Source organism: Drosophila santomea, chromosome 3R (genome assembly GCF_016746245.2).
Source record: "Drosophila santomea strain STO CAGO 1482 chromosome 3R, Prin_Dsan_1.1, whole genome shotgun sequence".
NCBI classification, from domain to species: domain Eukaryota; kingdom Metazoa; phylum Arthropoda; class Insecta; order Diptera; family Drosophilidae; genus Drosophila; species Drosophila santomea.
Genome location: NC_053019.2, coordinates 9,085,760 through 9,113,205, shown reverse-complemented (window position 1 = coordinate 9,113,205; position 27,446 = coordinate 9,085,760). Strand labels below are relative to the sequence as shown.

General features: G+C 43.7%; 11 protein-coding genes across 13 annotated transcripts; 4 read left to right on the top strand and 7 right to left on the bottom strand.

Moving 5' to 3' along the window:
* The first annotated feature begins 380 nt into the window (after positions 1-380).
* On the top strand, positions 381-2,146 carry LOC120451420. Its single transcript, XM_039635092.2, has 2 exons — positions 381-1,518; positions 1,583-2,146. The coding sequence occupies exons 1-2, from the start codon at positions 848-850 to the stop codon at positions 1,719-1,721; spliced, it is 810 nt and encodes a 269-aa protein (XP_039491026.1). The 5' UTR covers positions 381-847; the 3' UTR covers positions 1,722-2,146.
* Positions 2,008-4,036, bottom strand: LOC120451418 (ATPase H(+)-transporting accessory protein 2). The gene is made up of 3 exons (XM_039635088.2): positions 3,877-4,036; positions 3,298-3,650; positions 2,008-2,980 (listed from the first exon to the last, which is right to left on the bottom strand). Exons 1-3 carry the CDS (start codon positions 3,917-3,919, stop codon positions 2,414-2,416), a joined length of 963 nt encoding a protein of 320 aa, XP_039491022.1. The 5' UTR covers positions 3,920-4,036; the 3' UTR covers positions 2,008-2,413.
* A 155-nt stretch (positions 4,037-4,191) lies between these two features.
* LOC120451419 lies at positions 4,192-5,612 on the bottom strand. Of its 2 annotated transcripts, none has more exons than XM_039635090.1 (5): positions 5,386-5,612; positions 5,232-5,319; positions 4,904-4,975; positions 4,651-4,839; positions 4,192-4,584 (listed from the first exon to the last, which is right to left on the bottom strand). In XM_039635090.1, the coding sequence occupies exons 1-5, from the start codon at positions 5,523-5,525 to the stop codon at positions 4,360-4,362; spliced, it is 714 nt and encodes a 237-aa protein (XP_039491024.1). In that variant the 5' UTR covers positions 5,526-5,612; the 3' UTR covers positions 4,192-4,359. The 2 variants fall into 2 exon arrangements, with proteins under 2 accessions (XP_039491024.1, XP_039491023.1); XM_039635089.1 differs by having other exon boundaries at positions 4,192-4,599; positions 5,386-5,609.
* Positions 5,613-6,178: 566 nt separating this feature from the next.
* LOC120453111 lies at positions 6,179-6,950 on the top strand. The gene is made up of 2 exons (XM_039637646.1): positions 6,179-6,417; positions 6,485-6,950. The coding sequence occupies exons 1-2, from the start codon at positions 6,233-6,235 to the stop codon at positions 6,885-6,887; spliced, it is 588 nt and encodes a 195-aa protein (XP_039493580.1). The 5' UTR covers positions 6,179-6,232; the 3' UTR covers positions 6,888-6,950.
* Positions 6,950-8,041, top strand: LOC120453110. The gene is made up of 2 exons (XM_039637645.2): positions 6,950-7,386; positions 7,474-8,041. The coding sequence occupies exons 1-2, from the start codon at positions 6,950-6,952 to the stop codon at positions 7,913-7,915; spliced, it is 879 nt and encodes a 292-aa protein (XP_039493579.1). The 3' UTR covers positions 7,916-8,041.
* On the bottom strand, positions 7,904-9,646 carry LOC120453109. Its single transcript, XM_039637644.2, has 6 exons — positions 9,334-9,646; positions 9,043-9,279; positions 8,838-8,978; positions 8,626-8,781; positions 8,114-8,569; positions 7,904-8,053 (listed from the first exon to the last, which is right to left on the bottom strand). The coding sequence occupies exons 1-6, from the start codon at positions 9,547-9,549 to the stop codon at positions 7,928-7,930; spliced, it is 1,332 nt and encodes a 443-aa protein (XP_039493578.1). The 5' UTR covers positions 9,550-9,646; the 3' UTR covers positions 7,904-7,927.
* A 293-nt stretch (positions 9,647-9,939) lies between these two features.
* Positions 9,940-11,130, bottom strand: LOC120453966 (phenoloxidase-activating factor 2-like). Its single transcript, XM_039638918.1, has one exon. The coding sequence runs from the start codon at positions 11,128-11,130 to the stop codon at positions 9,940-9,942; it is 1,191 nt and encodes a 396-aa protein (XP_039494852.1).
* A 1,438-nt stretch (positions 11,131-12,568) lies between these two features.
* On the bottom strand, positions 12,569-13,850 carry LOC120453952 (phenoloxidase-activating factor 2-like). Its single transcript, XM_039638898.1, is given in 4 exon segments — positions 12,569-12,828; positions 13,013-13,210; positions 13,213-13,556; positions 13,846-13,850. Coding segments are annotated over 4 exon segments (807 nt in total).
* Positions 13,851-14,715: 865 nt separating this feature from the next.
* LOC120453944 (luciferin sulfotransferase) lies at positions 14,716-15,895 on the bottom strand. The gene is made up of 2 exons (XM_039638890.1): positions 15,449-15,895; positions 14,716-15,331 (listed from the first exon to the last, which is right to left on the bottom strand). The coding sequence occupies exons 1-2, from the start codon at positions 15,781-15,783 to the stop codon at positions 14,716-14,718; spliced, it is 951 nt and encodes a 316-aa protein (XP_039494824.1). The 5' UTR covers positions 15,784-15,895.
* Positions 15,896-16,240: 345 nt separating this feature from the next.
* Positions 16,241-21,289, bottom strand: LOC120450825. Its single transcript, XM_039634006.1, has 6 exons — positions 21,015-21,289; positions 19,427-20,692; positions 18,818-18,966; positions 17,549-17,828; positions 16,853-17,185; positions 16,241-16,464 (listed from the first exon to the last, which is right to left on the bottom strand). Exons 2-6 carry the CDS (start codon positions 20,186-20,188, stop codon positions 16,384-16,386), a joined length of 1,605 nt encoding a protein of 534 aa, XP_039489940.1. The 5' UTR covers positions 20,189-20,692; positions 21,015-21,289; the 3' UTR covers positions 16,241-16,383.
* An 828-nt stretch (positions 21,290-22,117) lies between these two features.
* On the top strand, positions 22,118-27,222 carry LOC120450824 (phosphoinositide 3-kinase regulatory subunit 4). 2 transcript variants are annotated; one of them, XM_039634003.1, is made up of 8 exons: positions 22,118-22,348; positions 22,409-22,595; positions 22,761-23,807; positions 23,871-24,881; positions 24,944-25,157; positions 25,530-26,163; positions 26,221-26,835; positions 26,896-27,222. In XM_039634003.1, exons 1-8 carry the CDS (start codon positions 22,251-22,253, stop codon positions 27,125-27,127), a joined length of 4,038 nt encoding a protein of 1,345 aa, XP_039489937.1. In that variant the 5' UTR covers positions 22,118-22,250; the 3' UTR covers positions 27,128-27,222. The 2 variants fall into 2 exon arrangements, with proteins under 2 accessions (XP_039489937.1, XP_039489939.1); XM_039634005.1 differs by lacking the exons at positions 25,530-26,163; positions 26,221-26,835; positions 26,896-27,222 and adding an exon at positions 25,276-25,401 and having other exon boundaries at positions 22,120-22,348.
* Positions 27,223-27,446: the final 224 nt, after the last annotated feature.

Here is a 27,446-nt window from a genome sequence, read left to right as displayed (position 1 = left end):
AGAGAATTACAACAATAATAAAAATAAGTATCGAATACATAAGATCAAACCTTTATCCGCTTTTTAAAAGGATTATAAGAGCACTTAGTTGGCGATCACTGTTTTTCATTGACTGGAGGGCAGCCGAATTAGTTAAAAATTAGAATTGGGCGAGCTTCAAAGCTAGATTGCCCAGGTTTTATTTTCTTACCTTCATGTAGAGGAACCTATATGCATAACTGGGTATATGGATATGTGTGAATTTTTTTTTAATTAAGTCAAAACACTTGTGTTTACATGCGTCGAAAATACACGCTTACATATGGGCTGAGCTCCAGTGTGGGTGTTTGTACATAGCGATCAAAAAGAAAAACTCAAACTGAAGTTGTGGCTGACGATCGTCGATCGTCGATCGCTGATCCCAGAGTGCGATCCGACATAAGTCGGACGCAACTCCAGCCTGCCACACGCGCCTCGATCTCCATCAGCGGCCGTCGGAGTCGAATCGATCGCACAATAGCGAAGAAATTAAGCCGCTTTGTTTGCCCGACGATTGCTGGGACAAAAGGACCCTCGACGACAAGTTGGTCCCCTATAGATCACCTGTTGACACACGTACAATAAGTAGAAGAAGCGGTGGCCCCTTAAACTAGACGAGATGTGGCTCTCATCAACCCCGGATGAGTAGTCACGTCTCGAATCGATGGATCGATGGTGAGCCATTCATCACGATTGGCAGGCTTCTCTAATGCACCGAAAGTAAGCAAAACAAAAAAAGTACGAGTAAAAAGAACCAAACAGAGTCCAGGTAAACCTGCTGCAGTCCGGCAAGAACTCTCGATCGGTCATTCGAAAAGCGGCTTAAGCGATGACGGATCAACTGCTGAGCTCCACGGCCGGCGCACCGGGTGATCCACCGACGGTTCTGGTGCCGGTGCCAGCCTCCACGGGTGGACCCTATTTGAGCGGTGGTTCCGAGGGCGAGGCGGAATCAGCGGAACAGCCCGTTCTCCTCGAACTGGGTGCTCCGCAATCGAGCAGTTGCTCGGCAGTTAGTCTCAACTACACCCTGACCGCGGATGGAGCCGGCTTGCTGGCATATGCGCCAACTCATCCGCCGCACAGCTACTCACCCACCTTGATGGGTGGCTACGAGAAGGAGGCACACAATATGGGTCTGTTGCCACCCACTTATAGCGTGATCCCGCAGCCAGTGTCGATGTGGCATGCTGGCCAGGTGGCCTCCGGATCGCCAGTGGGCCTGGAGTGCAACAAACCCAGTGAGCTGGTGCCACCACCCATGTATATGAGCTATGGCGGCGGTAGTATCGCCAATAGCACTGAGGTGGACATCGCCAAGGAGCACAATCCTGCCTGGCGGGAGAAGGCGCTGCAAATGGAGAAGGACTACAGACGCACCGCCTGCGATCGGGAACGAACCAGGATGCGGGACATGAATCGAGCCTTTGATTTACTCCGCTCCAAGCTGCCCATATCCAAGCCCAATGGGAAAAAGTACTCCAAAATTGAGAGCCTGAGGTAAGTGGAAGTATCTACTACTATCTAGCTAAATAAAATATTTATTTGGTATTTGCTTCTGCAGGATTGCCATCAACTACATCAATCACCTGCAGGCGATGCTGCGGGAGAGCTCCGTGGGTCAAAATGGCAGTGGGTGCTGTGCCTGGAGCGGCGGCAGTAGTTCTCCCTATGACAATGGCAACGATCACTGGGGCGCGTAACTTGAATTTACAAATATCTAAGGGAATTCATTTAAATAATCAACTTGAAACTTGTTAGGTTCTATGCGCAATTTGCCAAAGTCATTCCATGATCCTTTAAAAATTAAGATCAATAGATTTTCGCTCAATTTTATGATTTTAAAAAAGGAAATAGCTTTAACTTTGTATAAGTCTAACATGTTAACCATTTTATAAGTGCAATAATTGAATAAAATTATCAAGAATCACACGTATGATTTCCATTATTATTTGCCCCAACACCTAGATTACAAAACCATCGAGAACCTTGTCTTTTTAGGCTATATATATTTAACTTTACTTTTCAACACTTCACATTTTGATAATTTACATATGATGAATCGTTTGAAGAACTGACTGACTTGGCGAGTATGTTGTGCATATTCGTATATATATAAACCTAAAAAGTACAACAAAACAGGAAAATGTAACAAATTGCTATGGAATTGTTGCTCTGCCGCAACTGCATCGAAAACTGATAAGTTTGTTAATACTTATTTATAGATAATAAAACCAACTACTGCGACAGCTGTCCGCACACACACAAGCACACAATTTATCCGCTGTTGGATTGAAGTAGAAGTTGGCCTATTTCAACTTAAAAGGGGGACGAAATAACAAAGCGTAACGCAAGCTCCTCTCGCTCCTCCTGCTCCTCTCGACTCCTTCTGCGCTTAGTTGTCCTTCTTGATGCGAGTGGAGGTCATGCGGTAGATAATGGAGTCCCTGCCGGGATCCATGGCAGCGATGGCATAGCAGATGGCCAGCAGTGACAGTCCAAAGACGACCATGAACCACAGGATGATGTTGAAGATCACCGGGTAGTCGCTACCGTAGTACACAGCCAGGTTGTAGGGATTGGTGGTGGAAGCGGCAATGGTATCACGCTTGGCACGCGATGCTGCCACGTCCTTCTCCGTGGTCTGCACAAACAGCACCGAGTCGCTGGATTTCTGGGAGGCAGCAAGCAGACGGCTGATAGCGGCCGACAGCAGCTTGTTGGCCTCCTCCACGGCCACGGACTTCTCGCCATGAGCCTTGGCCACTCCATCGACGGAAACGCGCAACAACAGGACATTCGAGGGCTTGGCCATCTCAGCCAGATGATCGGCGGCACTGTTGATGAATCCAACCTCCTGCAGGAACTGCTTGTCAGCGGTATGCAGAGAGGGATTCAGGTGCTTGGTGGGCTTGGCAGCAGGGGTCTCGAAGTCACCGAAGCACGACTTCCAGGCTTGAACCTATAAGAAATACGCGTTTAATTAAAGATCTCTTCTACAGATGCAAAAGGGGTAACGCATTGTCATTGTAATCATTGTTAAGTATTATGATTCACTCTATATAACATGTGATTAATTACTTTATGAAGTTTAGTTACTATAAAACATATTAAAGATTTAGGTTTTATAATTATTGGGAAGTAGTGGGAAAGGTTATAGATTTTCATGGCACATCAGACAAGACAAATTAACTTTTTAAACACAACTTTTGAGATCATGTGCTCTGCCACCTAAAAAGATTTGGCCAATAAGCTCTTCGCCTTTAAGACACCACTTACGCCATCGTCGAACTGCTCAAAGTTAATATCGCAGACGGGCTCGTTGGCTGCCTCTAGCTCGGCGGCCAGGGCGTTCAGAGAAGCGTCCGTTCCGGAACCCGTCAGCTCGTAGGTCTTGACGTTGCCGGCGGTGGTCACGTGACCAGTGCCCTGGACATGCACCACAATAACGCCCTTGGCCAGGTTGAAGGGATCGTTGATGGTCAGGCCATTCCAGTTGGTGTCACCGCTGACGGCGTTGCCCAGGGAAGCGTAGAGCACATCACCCACGTAGTGGCTTTCCAGTGCATCGTTGCCCTTGAAACTGATTGCCTTGGGGCGGTTCAGCACGGTGAATTCGCCAGAGGCATTGACTGCAAAATAGATGGAAATAGTCCATAAGTATTGTAGAATCCCTCATTTTCATCTCCTTTGTCCAAGATTCTGCGCATGCATGTGGGGAGCTCATTGGAGTCCCGAGTTCTAGGTGTCACAACCCCCACAAAACGGGAATCGATGAGTACAGAATATCCACTTTGTAGCCGCTTTCCACTTGCTGCATAGGCATTTATCTTGATTATTGATGGCAGATCTACTTACTGGCTGCTATAAACAGCGAGAAAATCACGAAAACCCTCAACATTTTCAGTTTTCCGCTGGACTTTTAATCATATGACGAACGACTGCACAGAAAAACCTTTTCTCCTCCCCGATATCTCCCTGACTATCATGTGATGAGCAGGGTTGCTCTGGGCAGTAATCGAGTGGGTTATCGTTAGGGTTGTCGAAGAGTCGATACATTTGATTGGACTAGTATTTCTAGTTTTGAAATTTATGTATTTTTATGTTATCATTCTTTTTTAAAAAATATTTAATTTGTCAAACATTGTCATCAAAGCAAAGCATTAACGATTATTTTATAGAAATATTTAGTAGTCAGGCTTAAAATAATGTATTTTATATTCACCTTTACAAACTTGAATGTAAAAAATCTATGCTAAATTCAAGACATACATTTACACTTTGAACATACAAGGGGTCAGCATGCGGACATTTCAAAGTTATTTATAGTTAATGTAAACTTTAATCGCGTAGGGCGTCGATTTCCAATCGAAGCTTCTGAATCTTAAGCATAGTCAGTGTGCGCTCCACTTTCAGATTGTCCGTTTCCGTTTTGAGGAACTTCGTCTTACTCTGGAACTGACTGATCTCCGCTCGCGCCTTTTCCGCTCGCAATGCAGCTAAACCATTCCTGGGCCTGGCCTCGATGATCGTGGCCGATCCGTTGGCCATGTCATCTGGGTTGTGCTGCAATATGTAATGCTGCAATATAAGTGTTAAAATATCAATACTTTACAAAATGAGAATATTTACTTCTTTGCTTTCGTCCATGTATTCGGCGTATTCGGGATTCTTAATCTCGACGTTGGAAATTTCAAATTCAATATTTTGCTCTCCAGACTCTTCAGTTTTGGTCAGTTTCCGTTTGCGAATCTGTCTTTTCGCTCTGGGCTGCTCTTTGGGCGTCTCAGCCTCTTCCGCATCGTCCAGAATTTGTTGAATCTGAAATGGAATATAAATATAATGTAATTACTTTATGTCTAGTTCAGATTTCCCAACTGCGTACCTTAACAATGATCTCCTTGCCTTCGTTGGCATTGCCCAAGCCGCCATCATCGTCGCCCGAAATCTTTTGGATCTGCACAGTAAAGATATTTTAAAGTGTAAGCATTGGTGTTCCTCATTTTGATTTACATATGTAGAAGATATGGTTTTGTAATTTAGAAGTATAATCATTAGGCATTAAAGTTTTTGGAGAAAGTTCGAACTGAATGTGTGTCAAATTACATTATAATGTGGAAAGTATCTTTGGGATTTTATTTAGAGTGTATTTGTTGATGGCAATCTTCTGCAATACATATATGTATGCATCGGCATAATGGGTATCGAATTACCTTTATCCTGGGAGCCTCATCCTGATCTTTCTCGTCCGCAGAGGTGTACATTACAGCAGTTCTACCTCGCCGGGCATCGCAGGTTTGCCTACAATTTAATTAGAATTACTCGACGTATGTAAACACAATGTTTAGTGTATGTTTGTATGGTTACCTGTGTAACGATAGGCGGGATAGCGCCGTATTTTGTAGTACTTTGTCGCAAAAGTGACAAGTGGCCGAGTATTTGCCATTATCCAAATTGGCGGTAAATCCATGGGTTCTGTAAAAATCCTCTGACTTCTTTCGCGGCATTTTATAATGCGACAATCGTAGTAAATTCCAATGTACTATACACGATGCAAATAAAAATGGCTTCTCTACAGAAGGAGGTAAAATCCACGCTTGCATCGGATAGACCTGTATCGATATATCGATAGAACCATTCTGAGGTTGATCAGTTCGATGCGTTTATTTTATTCAAAACGATATTTAACTAAAAACTGAAATAATTGAATGTATATATTAATATATATGTATATAAGTAAAATAAATATTACCGGCGAATTATTTAACTGTTCAATAAGTTCTGATTCGTAAGTTTTATTTCTTTTTCTATATATTTGTGTTAAATGAATGCATTTAAATATTGTCATTTGTTAATACCTACCAACAAAATTTGTAATATTTTGCTTATTTGGTTCTTTGCTGTCCAATTCATGAATCTTTAGATATAATAAATAAAATATTACGCTTCATTACAATAATTTAATCTTATATTTGTATGTAAAACAATATAAAACACACAATTACTATTTTTTAAAATCCGTTATCGATGAATAGAACCATTTTAGCCAGTCAAAGACATTCAATAATATCACAGATTATTATAAAGAATTTAAAATAATGAATTTTCAAATACTAGCGACCACCGATAAACGTCGATTGTATGTCATCGATTCATCGTTTGACTTTACAGCAGCAACACTTTCACGTAATTTAACACAACACCGTATGTAAAAATGTCGCAAACAAAAAAGGCCAAGCGACCCTCGGGTTTCTCAAAGGATGAAACTTGGAAGAAACTTGGCTTCTTGCCGGCGTTCAAGGAGGGCAGGGATGGGGAGCCCAAGAAGTACCGGGCGCTGTGCACCCATTGTCGGAAATGCCAGTCGAACACCAGCATAGACAGGCTGATTATCCATAGGTCCGTATTATAATTTTTCCCGCTCATTTGCAAGTACAGTCCGTAAAATGTATATATGTGGCCTTAGGAAATCGTGTCCCAAGTTCCGGGAGGACCTCACCGCCGAGTTTGGTATTAAGCCAGAAGCTCCGGACACCACTCCGGCGGAGCAGAACTCTTCCGGCTCCACAATTGACTTGGCATCAAATATTTTACTGGACAAACTGATCGATGAGGATGATAGCAGTGCACGCAATCAGGAATCAAACTTGGTAAGCTACTTGACCGATCTGGATCAACTGGTGATCCCCTCATCCGACGCCCATCGACTGCAAAAGGATCTGATCAAGGCGGAAACGGAGTATTTGGTGGTCAAATCCGAGTACTTCACCAAGAAGAACGAGATATCCGAACTGAAACGCACCGTCACCTTGTTGGAGGCAAAGAAGACGCAGCTGGAGATCGCCAAACTTCGAGCCGAGTGCGAGTAGCCTAAGTGTTTTAAGTATAATACATTTAAATTTTCAACAAAATATATAAATTCATATAGAAAATGAATAATAGTGATGCGGGGAGTTCGATGGAACAATTGTTGAAGGTGCCCGTGTACGTGGGCTTGCTGATTAAGACGGCGGCCCAACTGATGTCACACCCAATGGAGCTAGTTCGAGTGAATATGCAGGCGAACGTAATCCACCACAGTCGACTAAGCATAAACCATATGTTCCGGCTGATGGCCCGCCATGGATTACCGGGATTTTATTACGGCATTGTGGCCTCTTGTCTACGCTGCACTGTTCACACGATATCTACGTACACGCTGTTCTACAATTTACGGGATAACAAGTACGTCCAAATGCTGCAGCCGTATAACACCAGCACGGTACTGGGTGTAACCGGATTTTGGGGCGGCATATTGGCAACGCCCTTCGCCAAACTGGCGGTCATTCGGCAGGCGGATCTTACGCGCGGATCCTACGAGAGGCGCAAGTAAGAATTTTGCCGAATAAACATAATAAGGCATTTTCCTGCTATTCTTTCAGACCAGATCTATGAAAGTTTACCCTTCCTTTATAGCTATCGAAATTTCTGGAGAGGACTCACTTGTATGTACGCAAAGGGAGGATTTATATATCTATTCACCGGCTGGAAGATAAACTCGTTTAGTAGCGCATCCGTGGCCATGCTATATAGTCCCATTAGTGATCAGGTCAATACGATGACATCATGGTTTCACACACTTAACGAGCCTTGGATTAGCGATCTCGTCACTATGGCACTAACGGGCAGTATTATCACAGTCATTATGACTCCAGTGGATGCGTTGGCCACGCTAACTTTAAACGAATCCTCACACTATGGTCGCACTTCCTATCCATATCTGTGCAAAAAAATCATTCGAAAACATGGCTATAAAGGCTTCTTTTTTGGATGGAAACCGGCACTTATTGCCCTTATACCGCACACAGTATTGGCAACATTTGTATATCGCTTTTTACTAGATCGGTACATAACATAAAAACCCCCATATTTATTCAGAAATCTTGCAATGTATAATTGACAGAGCCTCCTTGAATTCTGGTAAATGGGCGGGCATTGAATCGGTTGCCCCATTTTCCAATTGAAAGCGAAAGACTTCGGTGAACCGCAAAACGAGCTGGGTACAAAAAAGACTGTGACGAGGTAATCAGAAATTTATATAGTCATAATAGCTTACCTTTAGAACTGGAGGCGCCTTTTCGTGGGCCACCAAACATTCCATTAGCACAGCCACAAATTTCCCGTAAAACTCCGGCAGGTGCGGGTGCAAAGCCTGCAGTGGAATTGGCATGATGCAAACCAAATAGCATCTCAGCATTTGCTCCAGCAGCGCAGTGCATACCTCGACACCTTGGAGCAGCTTATCCGACTCCAGGACGAGCATTTGCAGGATGGCCTTGGCCCAACGATAGCTGGTGCATACATTTAGAGCAAGGCATTGGTCCCGACAAGCCGCCAACTTATTTGGTTCGCTTATATCCATGGCCAGAGCAGTTTCCACATCGCTGCGATTGATGGTAAAGTAATAACCCAATCGGATGATGAACTGCAGCAGGCAAATGGAAATTTTTGGACTAGAGGCCATTGTCACGTTCTGAATAAGGCGGTCCAGCATGTCGTCGCAATGGTTCCACTGTAGTTAAAATTAGATTTATATACAGTAACTACAGCATGTTTTAAGATACCCACCGTAAAAGCATCTAGATCTACAAAGTGATCCAGACACAAATACAGACAGTTCCAAACAGAGTCGATGGCCTCAATGGAGTCCATGTTATAGGCATCCTTCAGGGCATGGTCATAAATCACACTGTGCACATTCAGCTCCTGAATGTCCTTGGGATCCTGGAGGAAAAGGTGTTTAATTGAAGGTCTTGGCGGCCTAGTGGTATAAAACATACGCTAAACTTCAACATGACTGAGAAGATCTTGACACCAAGTTGCTTGTAGATAGGATCATAGCATTCCCGCACATTAAGACCCACGGATAGCGCGAAAGCCAACATTTGGGTGGGCATTCTGGATTTCTTTCCGTAACGAAGCTGCGTGATAATGTATGTATGCAAACTAAACTTTCGGTCTAGATATATGGGTATTATTTTATACCTCTAAATATCTGCCAAAACCATGAACAGCTCCTAGTTGTTTCTTCCAGCAATCCCTGTGCAGTTTCTTCTCGTAGTATTTCAGGATTTGAGCATCCGTCGACTCCCACCAATTGGAAGATAGTTTTCTTGCCAACTCATTGGCATTTCTCAGCAGATTACCAGAATCGTCCTTAAGTTGGTATATTGTGGGCGAAGCTGTCAATTCGCAAATCAGCAGAAGGAGCTTGACTCTCAGCTAAAAGTTAACTAGATTGTAGTCGTTCAATTGTGTGTTTTGTAAAGCACACACCTCTTCGTGTCCTGCATCGCCACTCTTTTGGAGGAATTCCTGCACCAAGTCGTAGAGCTTTGGCAGATCCTGAATAAGTAGGGAATGGTAGCTCTCGAATTGCGAAGTCTCCAGCTGAATGTTGTCCAGGTCCTCCTTCAGCTCCGGCAGCATATAGAACTCCACCAGCTCACACATGTGGGTGACGAGCGCTTCGGTGGTATCATCGCATGTCATTTTGTTTTCGAAAATTACAAAAATATAAGTGCGATCCAAAACGTAAACAGTAGAGCCGGCAAAATCCGATAACACTCGGCAACTATCGATTTACCAGAATTCTGTACATTACGTTTAACAGATGTAAAAGCCTTAGCAGAAATGAATTCGTTACAATCTTTATGTTCAAACACAAGAACATTCAGCTTACATACAAAACATTTTGTATTTTCATTTGTACTATAAAAAGAAAGTATATAAAATCATTGACAAAATCTTTTTTACTTCTAGTATTACACTTATTAAGTAGTCATACGTTTATTATTACAATAAGTTAATCTGTATGATCTTATTTCTAAGTAGAAATAGAAAGGTATAATATTGTTTGATTTTGCGACTAAGCAAGCTTAATCAGGAGGTATAGTAGGATTTATCGAAACTATTGGCAGTCATTTCCCGGTCAATCCAATTTCGCACCGAGGCCACGTTGACGAAGACCGTATAGTTTTTGTATCTGAATCCGAAAGATACAATGCCACTAAGCTGGTAGCGATCTCCAAACGGGCAGGCCAGTGGTCCGCCGCCATAGACTATGTGCAAACCGACGGTTGTCTGTTTTTCGGCGCAAATGATGGAAGGGCTCAGGTAAAATTCACCTAAATATAAAATATTTAGGTTTCGAAGTCGATTATGACACTCGCTAAACTCCAAAATATGATATGGCTCCCGTTTCATTAGGACATCATATTCGTCCAAGTTACCAATGGAATCCTTAGGCCATCCATTGGCATAGCACTCTGAAGTGCGGGAGCTTCTTCCCGCTCCTTCGTCAGGTAGACATATCACATTGATATAATCGTTCAGTGAGAACGATTGCTCGAGGATCAAAATTGCCACGTCGTATTGAAATTTGCTCTGACTAAATTCGGGATGCTTTATAACTCTTTCCACCTCTATCTCTTGAGTCTGTAGACGTTCATTAGTGGATTTAAGGTCCCATTCTCCAGCACGAACCGTATAGGTTTTCCCATCTTGAATCTGGAGCGCAGAAGTCAAAACCACCCGGGGATGAATAAGTGTGCCCGTAAAGGAATAGTTTTCAGACTGCAGTATAGCCACTGTCCAGGGAAATTCGCCAATATCGGATTCATACTGTGTGTTATCATACTTGATGTCCGAGTCGAAGCCACCAACATTGCGAATTCCACAGCCTCGATTTGGCTTTGGCATGGGACTCAAAGCCTTTGTACGCAACCTATGGTGCGGACAACATAGTTCCATATACCCACACCGTATATTCTGCGATCCTAAAATATGGAGCGAACCGTCTTCAGTTATTCTTCCCGATGGCGGATCACATTTGTTATGGGGCACACACTCGCAACTTGGAGCATCGAATCCACTGTGTGGAGTTTCACCCCTTGGAGGCGGGGGTGTAATTATCTCAGGGTGCGAACTTATCGTTGGGCGAGGTTGATTGGCTCCAAAAATTAAATGAGTGTTTCTCTCCACATTTTCCTGCTCTGCAGGTGTATTAGATATTTGGGCACTCAATTTGAAAACAGCACATAATATGACCAGCAGTCTTAGGAATCCGATCATTGTTATCTGAAATACGAGTATAAGTCACACACTTTTATTGGTATCCAAAAAGAATAATTTTTAATAATTCTACGTCGTCCGTGCTTACTTAAATGGTATGTGAATCACTTATATAGGAGGATTATTTGTATACCTCTCTAGAAAGAGTGCCCAATCAGGAAGTTTTGCCCAATAAGAACATTATAATTATAAATTATAATTTATTTGGGTTTCTTGCCTCTACCAAAAAGACAACTTATATTTTAAAGAATTTTCCTTAGCTTACAGAAGGGGAATACCGAATCGTTATTATACTTTCAAGTTGTATTGCTCGCAAAAAGCAGACTGACCCGCTGAAGAATCGGGTCGGTGTCTTAAATACCTCCTTAATTCTAAAGCTTATGTTTATTAGAGCTTTTGGATGTTGATAAGAACTAGAGCAACCAAAACTTGGTCCACTGTAAACAAACTTGTTGAAGATTTCTTATCTTTAACAAAAAACAAGAGAGAACGCTATAGTCGAGTTCCCCGACTATCTGATACCCGTTACTCAGCTAGTAGAAGTGCAGGTTTGTGGGCGTTAGAGTGGGCGTGGCAAAAAGTTTTTTGGCAAATCGATAGAAATTTAGACGACTAATACAAAAATGAAAAAATATCTAAACATTTTTCAAAAGTGTGGGCGTGGCAGCTTTGGGCGGTTTGTGGGCGTTAGAGTGGGCGTGGCAAAACGGTTTTTGGCAAATTGATAGAAATTTACAAGACCAATACAAAAATGAAAAAATATCAAAACATTTTTCAAAAGTGTGGGCGTGGCAGTATTGGGCGGTTTGTGGGCGTTAGAGTGGGCGTGGCAACATGAATCGACAAACTTGCGCTGCGTCTATGTCTCTGGAGTCTGTATGCCCAATCTAAACTTTCTAGCTTTTGTAGTTCCTGAGATCTCAGCGTTCATACGGACGGACAGACAGACAGACGGACAGACGGACAGACAGACGGACGGACAGACGGACATGGCCAGATCGACTCGACTATTGATCCTGATCAAGAATATATATACTTTATATGGTCGGAAACGCTTCCTTCTGCCTGTTACATACTTTTCAACGAATCTAGTATACCCTTTTACTCTACGAGTAACGGGTATAATTAAACATATGTAGAATATGGGTAAGTAACATATAAGCTTGCTTGTGAATATTGATCGTCTCCATAAATGTATTATATATTTTACATATTTTACATAATTGCCAGGATAAATGGAAGCGTTGAAAACGAGGGCGTGGCAGATTGCGAACCAGATCCACGTTGTTTACAAACTTAATGAGCCTAAAAAAAGTATATAAAATCACTAGCAAAATCTTTTTCATTTGTATGATTACATTTATTAGTTAAGCATGAGTTTCTAAATTAAAATAGAATAGTTATAATATTTATTAATGGTGCCACTAAGCAAGCTTAATCAGGCGGTATAGTAGGATTTATCGAAACCATTGACAGTCATTTCCTGGTCAATCCAATTTCGCATTAGGGCCACGTTGGAATAGCCCGCTGGCCAATTGGTGTTGCATCTGATTCCGAAACACACAATGCCACTAAGCTGGTAGCGATTTTCCCTCGGATCTCCAAGGGGGCAGGCCAGTGGTCCGCCACCATCGCCCTGACACATGTCGAGGGCGGACTGGCCACCAGCACATAAGAGGGATGTGCTCAGGGTGAAAGCTGGTCCAAGCAAGGATTAACGGTATCGGTCCTGGCATTCGGTGTGCTCCACAATCTGCAATGGCGCCCGCTTCATTATGGCAATATAATGGCCCAAGTCACCGAAGCCATCCTTGCCCCATCCATTGGCATAGCACACTGAGGTGGGTGGTGGAGCAGCTCCGTGGACAGGTATGCATATCACATTGATATGATCGTCCAGTGAGAACGATTGTTTGAGGATTAAGAGTGCCATATTGTTTTGCATGGTGCTTTATGACTCTTTCCACCTCAATCTCTTGAGATGGAAGGCGTTCATTGGTGGACTTGAAGTCCCATTCTCCAGCACGAACCGTATACGTTTCCCATGGTTGAACCCGGTGCGCAGCAGTCAACACCACCCGGGATGGATGAGTGTGCCTGCAAAGGAATAGTTACCAGACTGCAGTATAGCCACTGTCCAGGGAAATTCGCCAATGTCGGATTCATACTGTGTGGCACCCTTGATATCGCAGTCCAAGCCACCAACATTGCGAATTCCACAACCTCGATTTCGCTTTGGCCTGGGATTCAAAGTCTTTGTACGCAATCGATGGTGGGGACAACATAATGCCAATATATCTGCACAGCGAGTCTTTCGTATATTCTGCGATCCGAACTTGTCAAACGAACCGTCCTCAGTTACTCTATCCGATGACGGATCACATTTGTGATAGGGAACGCACTCGCAATTCGGAGCATCGACTCCACTTTGTGGATATCACCCCTTGAAGGCACAGGTGTAATGAGCTCAGGATACGATCTTATAGTTGGGCAAGGTTGGTTGGCTCCAAAAATTAAAAAAGTGTTTCTTTTCACATTTTCCAGTACTTTAGGTGTATCAAATACTTGGGCACTCAATTTTGAAACAGCACATAATAAGGCCAGTAGTCTTAGGAATCCGGTCATTGTTATCTGAAATACGAGTTTGAATCACACAGTTATATTGGGATCAAAAAAGAGTAATTTCGTAATGTTAAAGTTTCCTAATAATTCTACGTCATCTGAGCTTCTTTTACTTTTTGTTACGAAAAGTAAGTAGTATCACAGTTATCTATATTGGTATTAAAAAAAGAGCAATTTCTTAATGATAAAGTTTCTTTCTACGTCATTTGTGCTCCTTTTAATTTTTCCTATGAAAAGTAAGTAATATTTTATTGGTATCAAAAAAGAGCAATTTCTTAATGATAAAGTTTCTTAATAATTCTACGTCAATTCTGAAAAGTTAGTTATATCACAGTTTTATTTGTACCAAAAAATAATTTCACGCCATCTGTGCTTCTTTTATTTCTCCTTTTGAAAAGTAAGTAATATTACTTTAAAGAGGTGAATCATTTCTCTAAAATATTTCTGACTATATATAGGAGGATTATTGGAATATATCCCCAGGAAGAATGCTTAACCAGGGAGTTTTGGTCAAATTTAGTACCTTTATAATTATAAAAGGGGAGTCTTATCTCTACCATAAATACCTCTTTTTTGCTTATATTTTACAGAATTAACTTTTAAATTTTAAATTCATTTTTAAGTTGTATTGCTCGCAAGCGCAGTTTTAAGAAGACTGACGGTATCATCTGTGAGTACAAGACTCCCTAATTTTAAAGCTTATGTTTGCGAGAGCTTTAGGCCGCCGATAAGAACTAGAGACACACAAAAAATTCGGACCACTGAAAAAAAGTTCCTTAAGCTTTTTAATTTAACAAAATGTTTAAATAAAAATATAGAAAATGCAATAAACGAGTAAATAACCAATAAACTCGGTTGTAATTAATTACATATGTATAGTCTCCATAAATGTTTTACATATTTTTGCAATAACAATATAAAAAGTTTTTTAAAATGCTAACTAATACTATCAAAGGAATTTGTTCACTCGTAGTCAAAGGTTAGTCCAGCACCGCGAATATGCTTCTCGCTCCATTCATCGAAGCGTTCCGACATCTCATTGCCCATGTGATTGCGCCAGTCGCCGATTTTGCCATTCCGTATAAACTTGGAAGATGAATCCGGCAGCAGCTTCTCCAGATTCACCGCCTTGTTCGCCCGCATCTTGTCGAATGTGAGGTGATCGCATAGTTTCTGCAAAGTACCCACATCGAGGAGGCTCTCAACGCCCAGGAATTTGGCACAGCGACGAACCACACTGGGCAGATCCATCACCATGTCCTCGTACTTGATGAACAGCATATTCTCGTCCTGACTCCGTTTCCAAAAGGGCAGCACGTGCTTCCAGTAGGATCCCATCGGAGTGTGTCCCTCCAGAAAGAGATCGACGAACTGCTCAAAGTTCCCATTGATGCCGTGCAGCAACTTGCAGTAGTGATAGTACGAGACGCAAAGATCCTTGGGATTTCGAGCAGTGTACACGATCCTTGGCTGCACCGTCTCAAATTGTTCGGGTAATAGTTGCCAGGATAAGTGGGAGCGTGCAAAACGTGGGCGTGGCAGATTGCGAACCAGATCCACGGTGTTTCCAAACTTTTGGCTGTCGGGCGAGCAGAAAGCGAATGGATATTAAAAAGCGTTTTGAATATGAACGCAAATACGCAAATATGATAGTGGAAAAGTCATTAAGTATATGAATATAGTTATTAATACTCACGCAACCGTCTCATGATGATCGGTGCTGAACAAAGCGGACAGTTCAATGAGTGGGGATCGCAATCTCAAATCCTGCTCAGCGCCCACGTAGTCCAGCTTGTGACCCAGCAGCCAGACCATCTCCTGGGCCCACGTCGATCCGGTTCGTGGATAGGACACCATCCACACATCGTCCTGGTAAACGGGAAGCGATCGTATAGATTCGCCCAGCTCCACGTACTTCCTGGGTATGATCAACTGGTCTGGGAGCACCTCAACAAAGCAATTCTGTACCGGAAAGACGGCATTAGTGCGTCGGAGTATGTCCGCCTCAAGTTCACGATAGATCAGCTGCATGGCTCGATGTCTCCCAACTGTTTTGACCAAAAAGCCAACGCACAATGAAGCCAAAATCGAGTGCCAAGTCGGCAAGTGGCAAGTTCGAAGGAGCCAGTGAAAAGAAAGTTGTAAAAATGCCACTGGGAGTTTCCACTCACACAAACTGGTTTGTTTTTGAAAAGCTCTTGTAAACTGAAGTCAAGCTTCACTAACTCACTTGAAAGTGAGTTCAAATGTTTAAAAAATAATTTCAGAATAACTAAAATTAGAAAACATTAAAGTTAATTCCTGGAAAATTGTCTGGAGTGCATTATTGCATTATGTCTGATTATTTGAGTTGATCCCACTTAGCCAAGTTCAACTGTGGTTAAATAGCTTTTCCTTTGCGGTTCGTTTACTTTAAAGATAACAACTATCATTAGAAATGGTTAGATAATCATCCCTCATGAAAAATGACACAGTTTGCAATAAAAGGTTCTGTTTAAATTTAAATATATTTCAATCCGTAATACTATATACACACGAAATCTTTATCTCAATTACAGCTAAATCGTCTTAATGAGCCTTCGTCTCCTCCATTTCCTCCAGATCTTGTGGTCCAGTTGTCCAACTGGAATACTACAACTCGTTGTGGATATATTCCGTGGTCACCTTGGCCTCGCCCTCGTGGAAACCATTGCAGTCGACTGGGTATTTGGCCTGTTGGCGGGCATTCGCAGAAATAGCGGTTAGAAAGCGGCGATAAGCAGCAGTACAGAGAGAAAAAAATGTATATGATTAGACTGGCATACAATAAAAATAAGAAAAAAGAAGTTACAACTATATTATAACACAGACATAATAGAACATTAATGTTAATAGCGAAATTCAACCACCTATCCAGATATTCAACCACCTAACATTGTGCCTAAAAGTATGCTGCAATATTTATTGCTTCAGAAAGAGTACCAAATGACTGCGTTCTGTAAAGCACAGCATACTTTTGGGTGTGTTTACGGGGTGGTTTAATATCTCTATTTATATTTCATGCATCTTTTTTCTAGGTATGCCCCATTTCTTGCTGTGCATCATTGTGGCCGCTACTCACCTCGCAGTTGTATGGCGCATTGATCACACCGAAGAGGGTCCAGAACGGCGTACCGGTTTCCGTGCTAATGAAGATTGCCGCACCCATGCTCCCGATCTTGACGATCTTCGGACTGACTCCGGCAATTAGACTGGACGCCGATGTTGGGCGATTCTGTTGGCTCTGTTGGCTCTGCTTGGGCTGGTGGTGCTGCTGGTATTGGTCATGTTGCTTCTGCTTCTCCTGCTGCTCAAGAGCCGCTGAATTCAGCTGGCAGAGTACGTAGCGATCGCATTGCGGCGACTTGGTGATGTATCTGTAGGCGCGATGGACTTTCAGCACCGGTTCAATAACCTGTTTGTTTTAGCCATTTGGTCCATTGTCGGATTCGATCGGGTGCGTGAGCGATGGCATAGAGGAGAAAATAGTGGCGTAATTAATTTAATTTGCTCCAAGTTAAGTGCTTAGTACAGATGCAGCACATCCAACTAGGCCAAGTTATTCAATTATAACCACTTCATTTGACGTCGAAATGGGTCTAACCATTCGTACAAAACATATGTATGTGTATAAATAGTTATAGTTATAGATGTGAGATCATATGGTACTTTGAGAACTTTAAGAATTACTATTCGTTACACCGCAGCTATTTCCTATTCCCAGATAAATATCTCCAATTATCGCCTGCGTAGCCCAGTTCCCATAGATTCTGCTTACCTCCAGGTTGAGCGTATCCGTTAGCTTGTCGCTGATCTCGGTGGCATTGAACTGCAGTAATCCGCGTGCCTGGCCGAGTTTCAGCAGTTCCTTGGCGTAGCCCACGGCTGGCTTGACGTACTGCCTCGAATCGATCTTAACGTTCAGATGATGCTTGGCCACATGGTCCAAGAGATTCGAGATGGTCTCGCCCGGACGGGAGGGATCGAAGTGGGTCTGCTTGGGGTAACCTTGAGACTTCAACAGGCCGTTAAACATGATCTGTGCCGTCTGGAAGTACCTGTATAAGAAACCGTGGAGAAGCGGACAAATTGATGAGTTTCAATGACGCAGCACCGTCGAGTGAAAGGGTCTCTAGAAAGTGGAAGTTGTTGTGTGCTTTTCTTGCTGTCTAACGATGGGGCAACGGACAAAACAAAAAAATAGTAGAAGACCAAGAAGTCTGAGAAGCCTGACCTACTTCGGAATCATGCAAAAATGTCGGTATCCAAATTGTACACAAAGAAAAATTGCTTAAACTAATGCTGCTTTTTAAGCTGCAAGTTGTGTGCTTAGAATTCCCATGTCATTTGTCCAATGAGAAAAGTATTAATAGTATTGAAGGTTTGCTCAAGAAAGGTTACTAATTATAATTGGTAAAAAGTTTGTATACTTCATGATATTTTAAACCATTATGATTAGGCAAATTTTTACATAAGAATTACTTGGTTTTTCGTACATGTACATATGTACCCGCTCATCCGAGGCAATTTCCCCTGGCTTAAAGTGCCAACCGGTTTTGGCCCGCTTTATTTATTTATTTGTTTGTTTTAACGATGCCGTTGACTTCTGTATCTTCTGCATATCAACTGTAACTGTATCAGAGCCTGGACTTGGCACTTGGGGCCTGTTGACCACTTGGATTAGCAGGCACGTTCTAAAAGCACCAGCACCGAAAAAAGTGGGTCAAAAGGTAGCCGCATCGAACATGCTCGATGGCCAAACGGGTTGTGTCTGTCGCTAACGGGAAATGGTTAGCACAGGCTTTTGGCAGCAGCTGTTCGGATTCTCGTATTCTCGGATTCTCGGATTCTGATTCTGAATCGGAATCACGATTTGGAATAGCCATCGGAGGAATAGGCATTGGGACCGGAAAGTGGTCTTGGCCTGGGACCAAGAATGGCAGCCAGGTGCTAAATGCATTTGCGACCGTTGCAGAGCAGAACGTGATCCACAATTAACACGCTGTGGCGGCTTTAAACTGAGCCACGTTGCTGAACTGAGACTCACCTGAGATACACCTCGGGATTGGCCAGGTAGCTGGCCCAGTCGGCCAGGTAGAGTGTGGCCGACTTGATCCAGCGGCGACGGAAGGATTGGTTGTTCAGCGACTCGAACAGCTTGTCGTAGTCCAGCTTGCCATCGGAACCCTTGAAGCCCTGCAGATGGAGAAGAGTAGAGTAATTGGCATTAACAAATGGAAATAAACATATTTCACAACCTTTTAGAATTTGTATCTAAAGCTAAGCTAGGAAAATAAATGACTGGTGGGACAATTTTAAATAGTTATTTTACTATCAATTGATTATTTCTATATCAAATGAAATATATATTTATATTTCATTTAATTTGTTTTTAAGATTTTCTTTCAATTTACTATATGTATTTATATTTTTTTTCAAAATTTTTCTTCAATTTACTATATGTATGTATATGTGTTTTTTTTAAGATTTTCCTTCAATTTACTATATGTATGCGTGTAGTCTAAACAGTTTGATCTTAAGGCTCTCAATGTGTTGAATATTTTTCTAAGCTCAACGGCAAATAATACAATGATCTTTAAATATAAAAAATTAAGGAAAGATCGTACTAAAATCGAATAAAAGTCTAGGGATCCACCTTCATGATTTTGTTAACTCCGGATTTCTCGTACAGCGCATCAGCCAGCTCAGAGTTGGAGAAGTGATCCCACAGCACGTGAATGTGCTCCAGGAATGGGGGCAGCACCCAGGCGTGGCTCTTGTGCTTCTCCTGGGTGCTCTGACCCTCGGGACCGGCGAAGGAGCTAACCGCCTGCATGACCAGTGGCAGGAGGTTCATCAGTCCGTTCTCGGATTCCGGTTCCTCGCCGGCGGAGCGTTTCTGCTGGTGATGATGTGAGCCCTTATCGTTGCCCTGGGTGTTCATGAAGGCAGATGCCACTTGCAGTATGGTATCCAGACCAATGCCAGATTCAGAGCCACCACCAGAACTGCGCTTTTGCTGTGATGCGGTTTCCTCATCATCGCCCTGGGTGAACATCTCCAGGACATTGCCAATGATGGAGGGATCAAAGCCACCGCCCTGGCCACCCTGACTCTTGGACAGCAGGCTGCCCAGGCCGGAGAGGATCTGCATGGCGCCACCAGCACCGCCGCCACCTGCTCCGCCACCAGATTTGCCACTGGCCTGCATGAAGGTGCCAATTAGCGAGGCCACACCCGCCAAGCCAGCACCGCCGCCACCATTGTTGCCACCGTTCTGGTTGGAGAGTGCCTCCTGGAAGAACATCGAGGCCATGTCCAGCAGCGGATTGGACTCATCCTCGTTGGCGAGAGAAGGACCCAGCGGCTGGAGGCACAGCAAGCAGGCCAAGAGCAGAGCTCGTCGCACGTACAACATTTTACTGCAGGAACTTTCACAATCACACACTTGAGATACTTTTCGGCCAATTAAGCGACGCAGCCACAAAACGCGGAAGACGCTCCACTGAGCACACGAATACTATATATATATATACTATATATATCCAGACAGATATTGCCAAGATCGGAGTACGGAGAACGGAGATCGGAGATCGCAGCGTAGAGCAGCCAGCACAGCCGAAAACTTTCTTTCTTCTGAGGCTCTGCGCCAGTTTGTAACACTTCTTAAGCCAGCGATTCTTGGGGGCCTTCGAACATGTTCGTTGTGAGCCCCTCCCTCTCCCCTTTCTTCGTATCCAAATCTCCAGCTCTCTCCGCCGCTCTCACCTGTTTCTACAAAGACTCTCTCGCGCGGAATGGAATTCTTTACGCCTGCGCTTTGAACACGTCAGGTTTTGCCGTCTTGTCTCCACAAATAAACGAGACAAAAGAGAGTGCGAAGAATGAGCCGAGCAGCTTTGGTTTTAACACTAAAAGAAAACTGTTGTGCAAAGCAGAAAGGCATATTTTGTCAGGATAGGGTTATGATAAAGGTATCTACTTAGCAACTAAAAGCAGAGGAGGCAAAGACAACTTAACAGAACTTGAAGTTAGCCAATATAAGGTTTCTTATAAAATAAAAAGTATCTTAGTAACATAAATAGTACTATAATGATAATGATGATAATAAGGCTTAATTTTTAAGTTAATTTCACAGATCTTCATCTTATTTAGGTAACATAAAGTAATTATGTTTGTAATCTTTTTTTGCCGTGTACCCGGTTCTATGGCTCGCACTTTGTTTATGTTTCCTACCTACCCACCTACTTTCTTTTTACACACGATCGTCCGCTTTGAAAGTTCTCTTCTCGGAATGGTGGTGGTGGTTGGTGGACATTGGCAGTCGGATTTGGTGGCAACGTTTTCGTTAATGCCGCCTGCTGGTGCTTTTTATGTAAATACGAGTATCAACATCAACACGGCTTTTGTGGCTCTTTCTTTGGGTATACCATCAATGCTCCGGTGTTGGCCACGCTATTGTGTGAAATGCACAAGAACTGGTCTTGAAAAATTGAAAATAATCAAATAATCAATAAAACTAAATTTTAAACAATAGCTTTCGTTCACTTAATAAGTCCTTTTGATATACTTTTCAATGCATACCACTCGCATTTTCAATGTAAGTAAAAGTTATATGGTATAATTTAATATCTGCTATATTCTAGGGTATCATAGCTTCTACTACAAATCTACATATGGTAGTCATTTCAAGTTCTTTAAGCAACCCAATGAAATTCTCGGCACATTTGTCACCTGGACTCTTGGTGGGTTGATTTTGGCTCTCGTCATGGCCCATTTCGAATTTATTCAACAAATGGATTGCAGTGTGCCCGTTACATAAATTTATAATCAGTTTAATGGATCCGTCATGCCGATCTAAAGATGTAAAGAGGTGTATCTGTATCGAACTTTTTCATTTCTTTACCATCTTCACGTTCATCCAATTCCTCAGCAAGATGACCTTTCCCCATAAATTAGGTATTATCATAATCAGTAATTCGAATAGAATTTCAAGTTATTGTATGGAAATGGAAAATCATTAGAATGAACGTCATTCACTTTAAAATACCTTAAAAAAATTCGCGGGCTTTTTTAAATAGAAATATCCAAACACATATTACATTATCGATTTTTACTAGATGTCTTGCGGTATATCGATATTTGGTAATGAAATAACTGGGTAAGCTGCCGTATATCGATATTTATTAATAAATTAACTATGTTAAACATTTCTAACATAGAAATATTTATATCCGTAATGTTGTAAAAACGGTTGGTAAAATATAATATCTTATAATAATAATGTCGAATAATTTTCTGTAAAACTTTTAAAGAACGGATTGTGTTGACCAGTGTACTTATCGATAACACCGAGTGGGTTTTGCCACCAGCTGTTTGGCTGCGCAGAAAAGACGAAGACTTCGTTTTCTTGTTATTGTTAAAGAAACTAACAAAATTAACCATAATTGCTGGCACTACAAAGTGCATTAGCAATCAGGATGGGCAATCAACTGGTGGGCATTGCCCCTTCGCAGATTTATGCGGTGGAACACTACTTTTCTGGCCAGTTTGGAACCGAGATCACCTTCAGTTCCAAGTAAGTGGAAAAATGTTGATTTCCCAGAGAAAATTGTTGACACCCACGATTTGTGCACAGTATGGGCAGCACGAGATTCTTCAAGGTGGCCAAGGCCAAAACGGATGAGGGCCAGATAGTGGTCAAGGTGTTTGTGAAGCACGACCCCACATTGCCACTGGAGGATCACAAGGAGCGACTGGAGGGCATCAAGAAGACACTGTCACTGGCCAATGCCGTCAATTGTTTACCCTTTCAGCGGGTCGAGGTTGGTATTCAACAAATAGATTTATCAGATGAATATATACCGTGCAGGGGTATGCACAATCCACCTATGTATTCTCATTTAAATTGAGTCATCAAATTTCATTATTTGGGGTATTCCATAAAATCCTATCAAATGTGCACAACAATAATTAATCATATTTTTCAGCTTATCGACAAGGCAGCCTACATAATGCGGGAGTATGTGAAACACAGTCTTTATGACCGCGTGTCCACACGCCCATTTCTCACCGTACTGGAGAAAAAGTGGATCACGTTCCAGATTTTGTGCGCCCTAAATCAGTGCCACAAGCAGAAGATCTGCCACGGAGACATCAAGCTGGAGAACATCCTGATTACATCCTGGAACTGGATCCTGCTCTCGGACTTTGCCTCCTTTAAGCCCACATATTTGCCGGAGGACAATCCGGCGGACTACACGTACTTCTTCGATACGAGTAGAAGGCGAACCTGCTATATTGCACCCGAGCGATTCGTTAAAACACTGGCCTCCGATGATGATGGTGGCAATGGCAATATGTCGGTCATACACACCGATTCCATCATTCGCCTTGCTCCTAGCTATGCGGGAAACACTTTGTTGCCAGCCATGGACATCTTCTCCGCAGGCTGTGCCTTGCTGGAACTCTGGACAGAGGGAACTGCGCCCTTTGAACTCTCACAGCTGCTGGCCTACAGGCGAGGAGAGCGAGATCTGGTGGAGAAACACCTGGCCGGCATCGAAAACGAAAGGTTGCGCAATCTGCTGGCCTCCATGATTGACATCCACTCGATGAACCGAAAGAGCGCCGAGGACTACTTGGATCAGGAGCGCGGTCAACTGTTTCCCGAATACTTCTACTCCTTCCTGCAGTCGTATTTGCAAATGTTCAGCTCAACACCGATCATGTCGCCGGATGACAAGATTCAGTGTCTGCACAAGGATATTGGGCACTGCATAAAAGTGCTGACCCAGGTCCAGGATTTGACTCCGGAGGAGGAGGAAAATATTGATGAGCAAGAAAAGAAGGATCCCACGCTGTGTGCACGGCTGCCACCGGAGCATGATGGTCTCATTCTGATCATCACGGTGGTCACATCCTGCATCCGAGGACTCAAGCAGTCGAATACCAAAATTGCAGCCTTGGAACTTCTACAAAAGCTGTCCAAGTACACAACATCCGAGACCATCCTCGATCGCATATTGCCTTATATTGTAAGTACTCTAGTTTTCAATGATTGTTGTTTATAGTTCTCATATGCCAAAAAATCTTTTTAGCTTCATTTGGCCCAGAAATCGCCAGCCAAGGTGCAAGTGCAGGCCATCGAAACTCTGACTGCCTGTTTGGGCATGGTAAAGGACATTCCGCGCAGCGATGCCAACGTGTTTCCCGAGTACATCCTGCCCTCCATCACCGATTTGGCCAGCGAGTCAAGTGCAGTGATTGTTCGCGTGGCCTTTGCCCGGAATATAGCTGCACTGGCGAAGAGCGCTGTCTACTTTCTGGAGGAAACGCAGCGGAATGCTCCTAACGATATGCCCACTCCACGTTACGAGGCAGAGTTGAACGCCCTCCATGACATTGTTAGACAGGCAGTGCTCAGTCTGTTAACGGATTCCCAGCCGGTGGTCAAGCAAACACTGATGGAGTCGGGCATCTGCGATCTCTGCGCTTTCTTTGGCAAGGAAAAAGCCAACGATGTGATACTCTCGCACATCATGACGTTCCTGAATGACGAGGATAAGAATTTGAGAGGAGCTTTCTATGACAACATCGCCGGAGTGGCTGGCTATGTGGGCTGGCAGGCGTCGGACATTCTTGTGCCACTTCTGCAGCAAGGATTCACGGATCGCGAGGAGTTCGTCATTGCAAAAGCCATTCGTGCGGTCACCATTCTCATCGAACTGGGTCACATCAAGAAGCCAGCCGTTACAGAAATTGTCCAAGAGACAGCCTGTTATTTGTGCCATCCAAATCTTTGGGTTCGGCACGAAATCTGCGGCATGATTGCCACCACGGCGCGCAATCTCACCGCCATCGATGTGCAGTGTAAGATTATGCCGGCGATTGGCGCATTTCTCAAGGCACCGCTCATCCAGGTGGAGAAGCCGCACATCCTGCTGGACTGCGTGCATCCTCCTGTGCCGCGACAGATCTTTGACAGCGTGCTGCGCTTCCAGGACATTCATCACTTCATCAGAGCGCTGGAGGCTCGGTCGCGTGTTCGTAGTCAGACCAGACAGGGAACTCTGCCGCAGTACGAGGAGATGGGACAGACCCTGCGGAATGTAAGTGTAACTGTAATGTAATTAAAGTCGTATGAATTGTAATTTATACCGTTAACTTGCAGCTTTTTAGACGCCTAAGCTCTGAGGGCTTAACGGATCTCATTGAGATGCAGCTGCTGGCCATGAACCCGTTCCTAATCTCCATGAAGCACAAGGCCCTCCAGGATCTGGACGACACCGCCTCGGGGAATGGACGCATTGTGGTCAGTCGCAAGCAAGTCGCTTGTCATGAATATCCGCTGGCAGACAAAGTTACCAAAATGCCCCTTGAGAACCGTAAGTTAAAATTTTTTAAATTCTGCGTTTCATTGGGTGTTAAACAGTCCACTAAATTTCTTCATTTCACTTGACTTTCTCTTAAGTTCGAAAGTAATCGCTTGTTTGCATTTCTCAGTTATTTTTAGTTCTGGCTTATGGGAATTAATTCGCTGAAGGATAAAATATCGGGAGCATGAACCGAAAATTATTATTGTTTGTTTTGTTATTACTAACCTTGTTTGTTACGTGACTTGTTTTTTTACGCGTTTGAAATAAAATTATGCTTATATAAACATTCTATAAATTCAAAATTATTCTTTATAAATAATTACCGACAGACTAATGTTATAAATTAACCAACTGCTTGAAATAATGTCAATTACTTTTCAGGATCCAGCGAGGGTCCAACTCTAGTTTCGCCCGCCTCGGATGCAGCAATCACTCCGCTGGGAGCTGGCGGACTGGCCGGAAGTCCTGCCTCTGGAGCCGTAGTCCTTGGAGTGCCAACTGCCACCGTAAGTGCGGCCACTTCGCTGGGTGAATACACAATGCCGGAGCGAAACTGCTGGCTGGAACGCTCCTCCGAGTGCCGCAAGGATCTCGAATCGCTGACGGCCAAGATCAAGAGTCGCTACAATGTGTTGGCCATCTCCCAGCGCTGCAGCTACGACAAGCTGGTGACTCCCTATCCGCCAGGCTGGCGGATGACCGGCACTTTGGTGGCTCACCTGCACGAGCATTCGGAATCCGTGATCAAGTTGGCCTCCCTGCGACCCCATGGATCGCTCTTCGCCAGCGGCAGCATTGACGGCACAGTGCGATTGTGGGATTGCAGCAAACTGAATGGCAATCAGGGTGTTAACAAGTCGAGGCAGGTTTATTCGGCCAATACACCCATCTACGCGCTGGCCGCCTGTGATAGCGGACAATCGCTGGCGGTGGGTGGGAAGGATGGCAGCATGCTGATGATGCGAATCGATCGGAATTCCGCCAAAATGACGCTCCAGCAAGCACTAAATCAAAAGTAAGATGCCTTAACTAACTTAATTAGTTTATTACAAAGTGATCATTTCATTCGTAGTGATCATAAGGACGGACCGGTGGTGGACATGCACGCCTACGACCAGGCCACGCAGAGTGTCATCGTCTACGCCACGCTGTACGGCGGCATTGTGGCCTGGGACACACGAATGCAACACAGCGCCTGGAGGCTACAGAATGAGCTACGACATGGGGTGATCACAACGATATGTGCGGATCCAACTGGATCTTGGCTGGCCACCGGTACCAGCGGTGGAAAGCACATCTGCTGGGATCTACGCTTTCGGCTCCCCATCGCGGAAATAAAGCATCCGGCGGATTCGTGGATACGCAAGGTGGCCTGCCATCCCACAGAGCCTTCGTACCTGATCTCAGCCTCGCAGTCGAACAACGAGGTATCCGTGTGGAATATTGAGACGGGACAGCGCCAGACGGTTTTGTGGGCCAGTCCGGTGGCGGCTTTATCCAGCGCTAGTACCAGCGATCCGGCCACCACCTGTGGCATTCTTAGTGGCGTGGTCGATGGTTCACCTTTCATTCTCACCGGCAGCTCGGATCAGCGAATCCGGTACTGGGACATCACCAACCCGAAGAACTCCTCGCTTAAAGTACCTGCCGCCAATGACAACCTGGCAGATGTGGCCTTTAACTATGGGTAATTGTTATTTTGCTATTATACTTATTTTGTCATTTAATCAATTCATCCCTCTTTTAGTGCCCGCTTGATGGAAGGCAGCCAGGTGATCGAGGAGCAAATCATTTCCATGGCCAGCACGGGCGACTCGCAGCAGCTGCGGTCCTCCACGGAGGAGAATCCCCGCTCTGGTCCGGATATGCCAACGGCCAGTCACCACGATGCCATCACGGATCTGCTGATGTGCAAGGACAAGGGCCAGATCTACATAGCCTCTGCATCGCGAGACGGTGTCATCAAGCTGTGGAAGTGAGCGCCCACTAAATAGTATTTAATTATTCAACTGTGATTAGCCTAATAAACTGCAATATATGTAACTATTTAATAAACGGTTGCTTCTGTGCTGTACTCCTGCTTTCAAATAATATAGTAGGCCAGTCGTCTTATGTAGTTACTTCAAACTTGCTCAACTCGACCATAAGTTTCCTAAACTTAGCTGTTCAAGCAAGTACGAATTTGAAAAAATAATTTTAGTTTTTACTTTTTGTTGAAGCTTTTTTTTTTGTTCAAGAAAGAACGAATTTAAAAAAATATTTTTATTATAGCCTCATCTTGGAGAAAAAACATTTCCC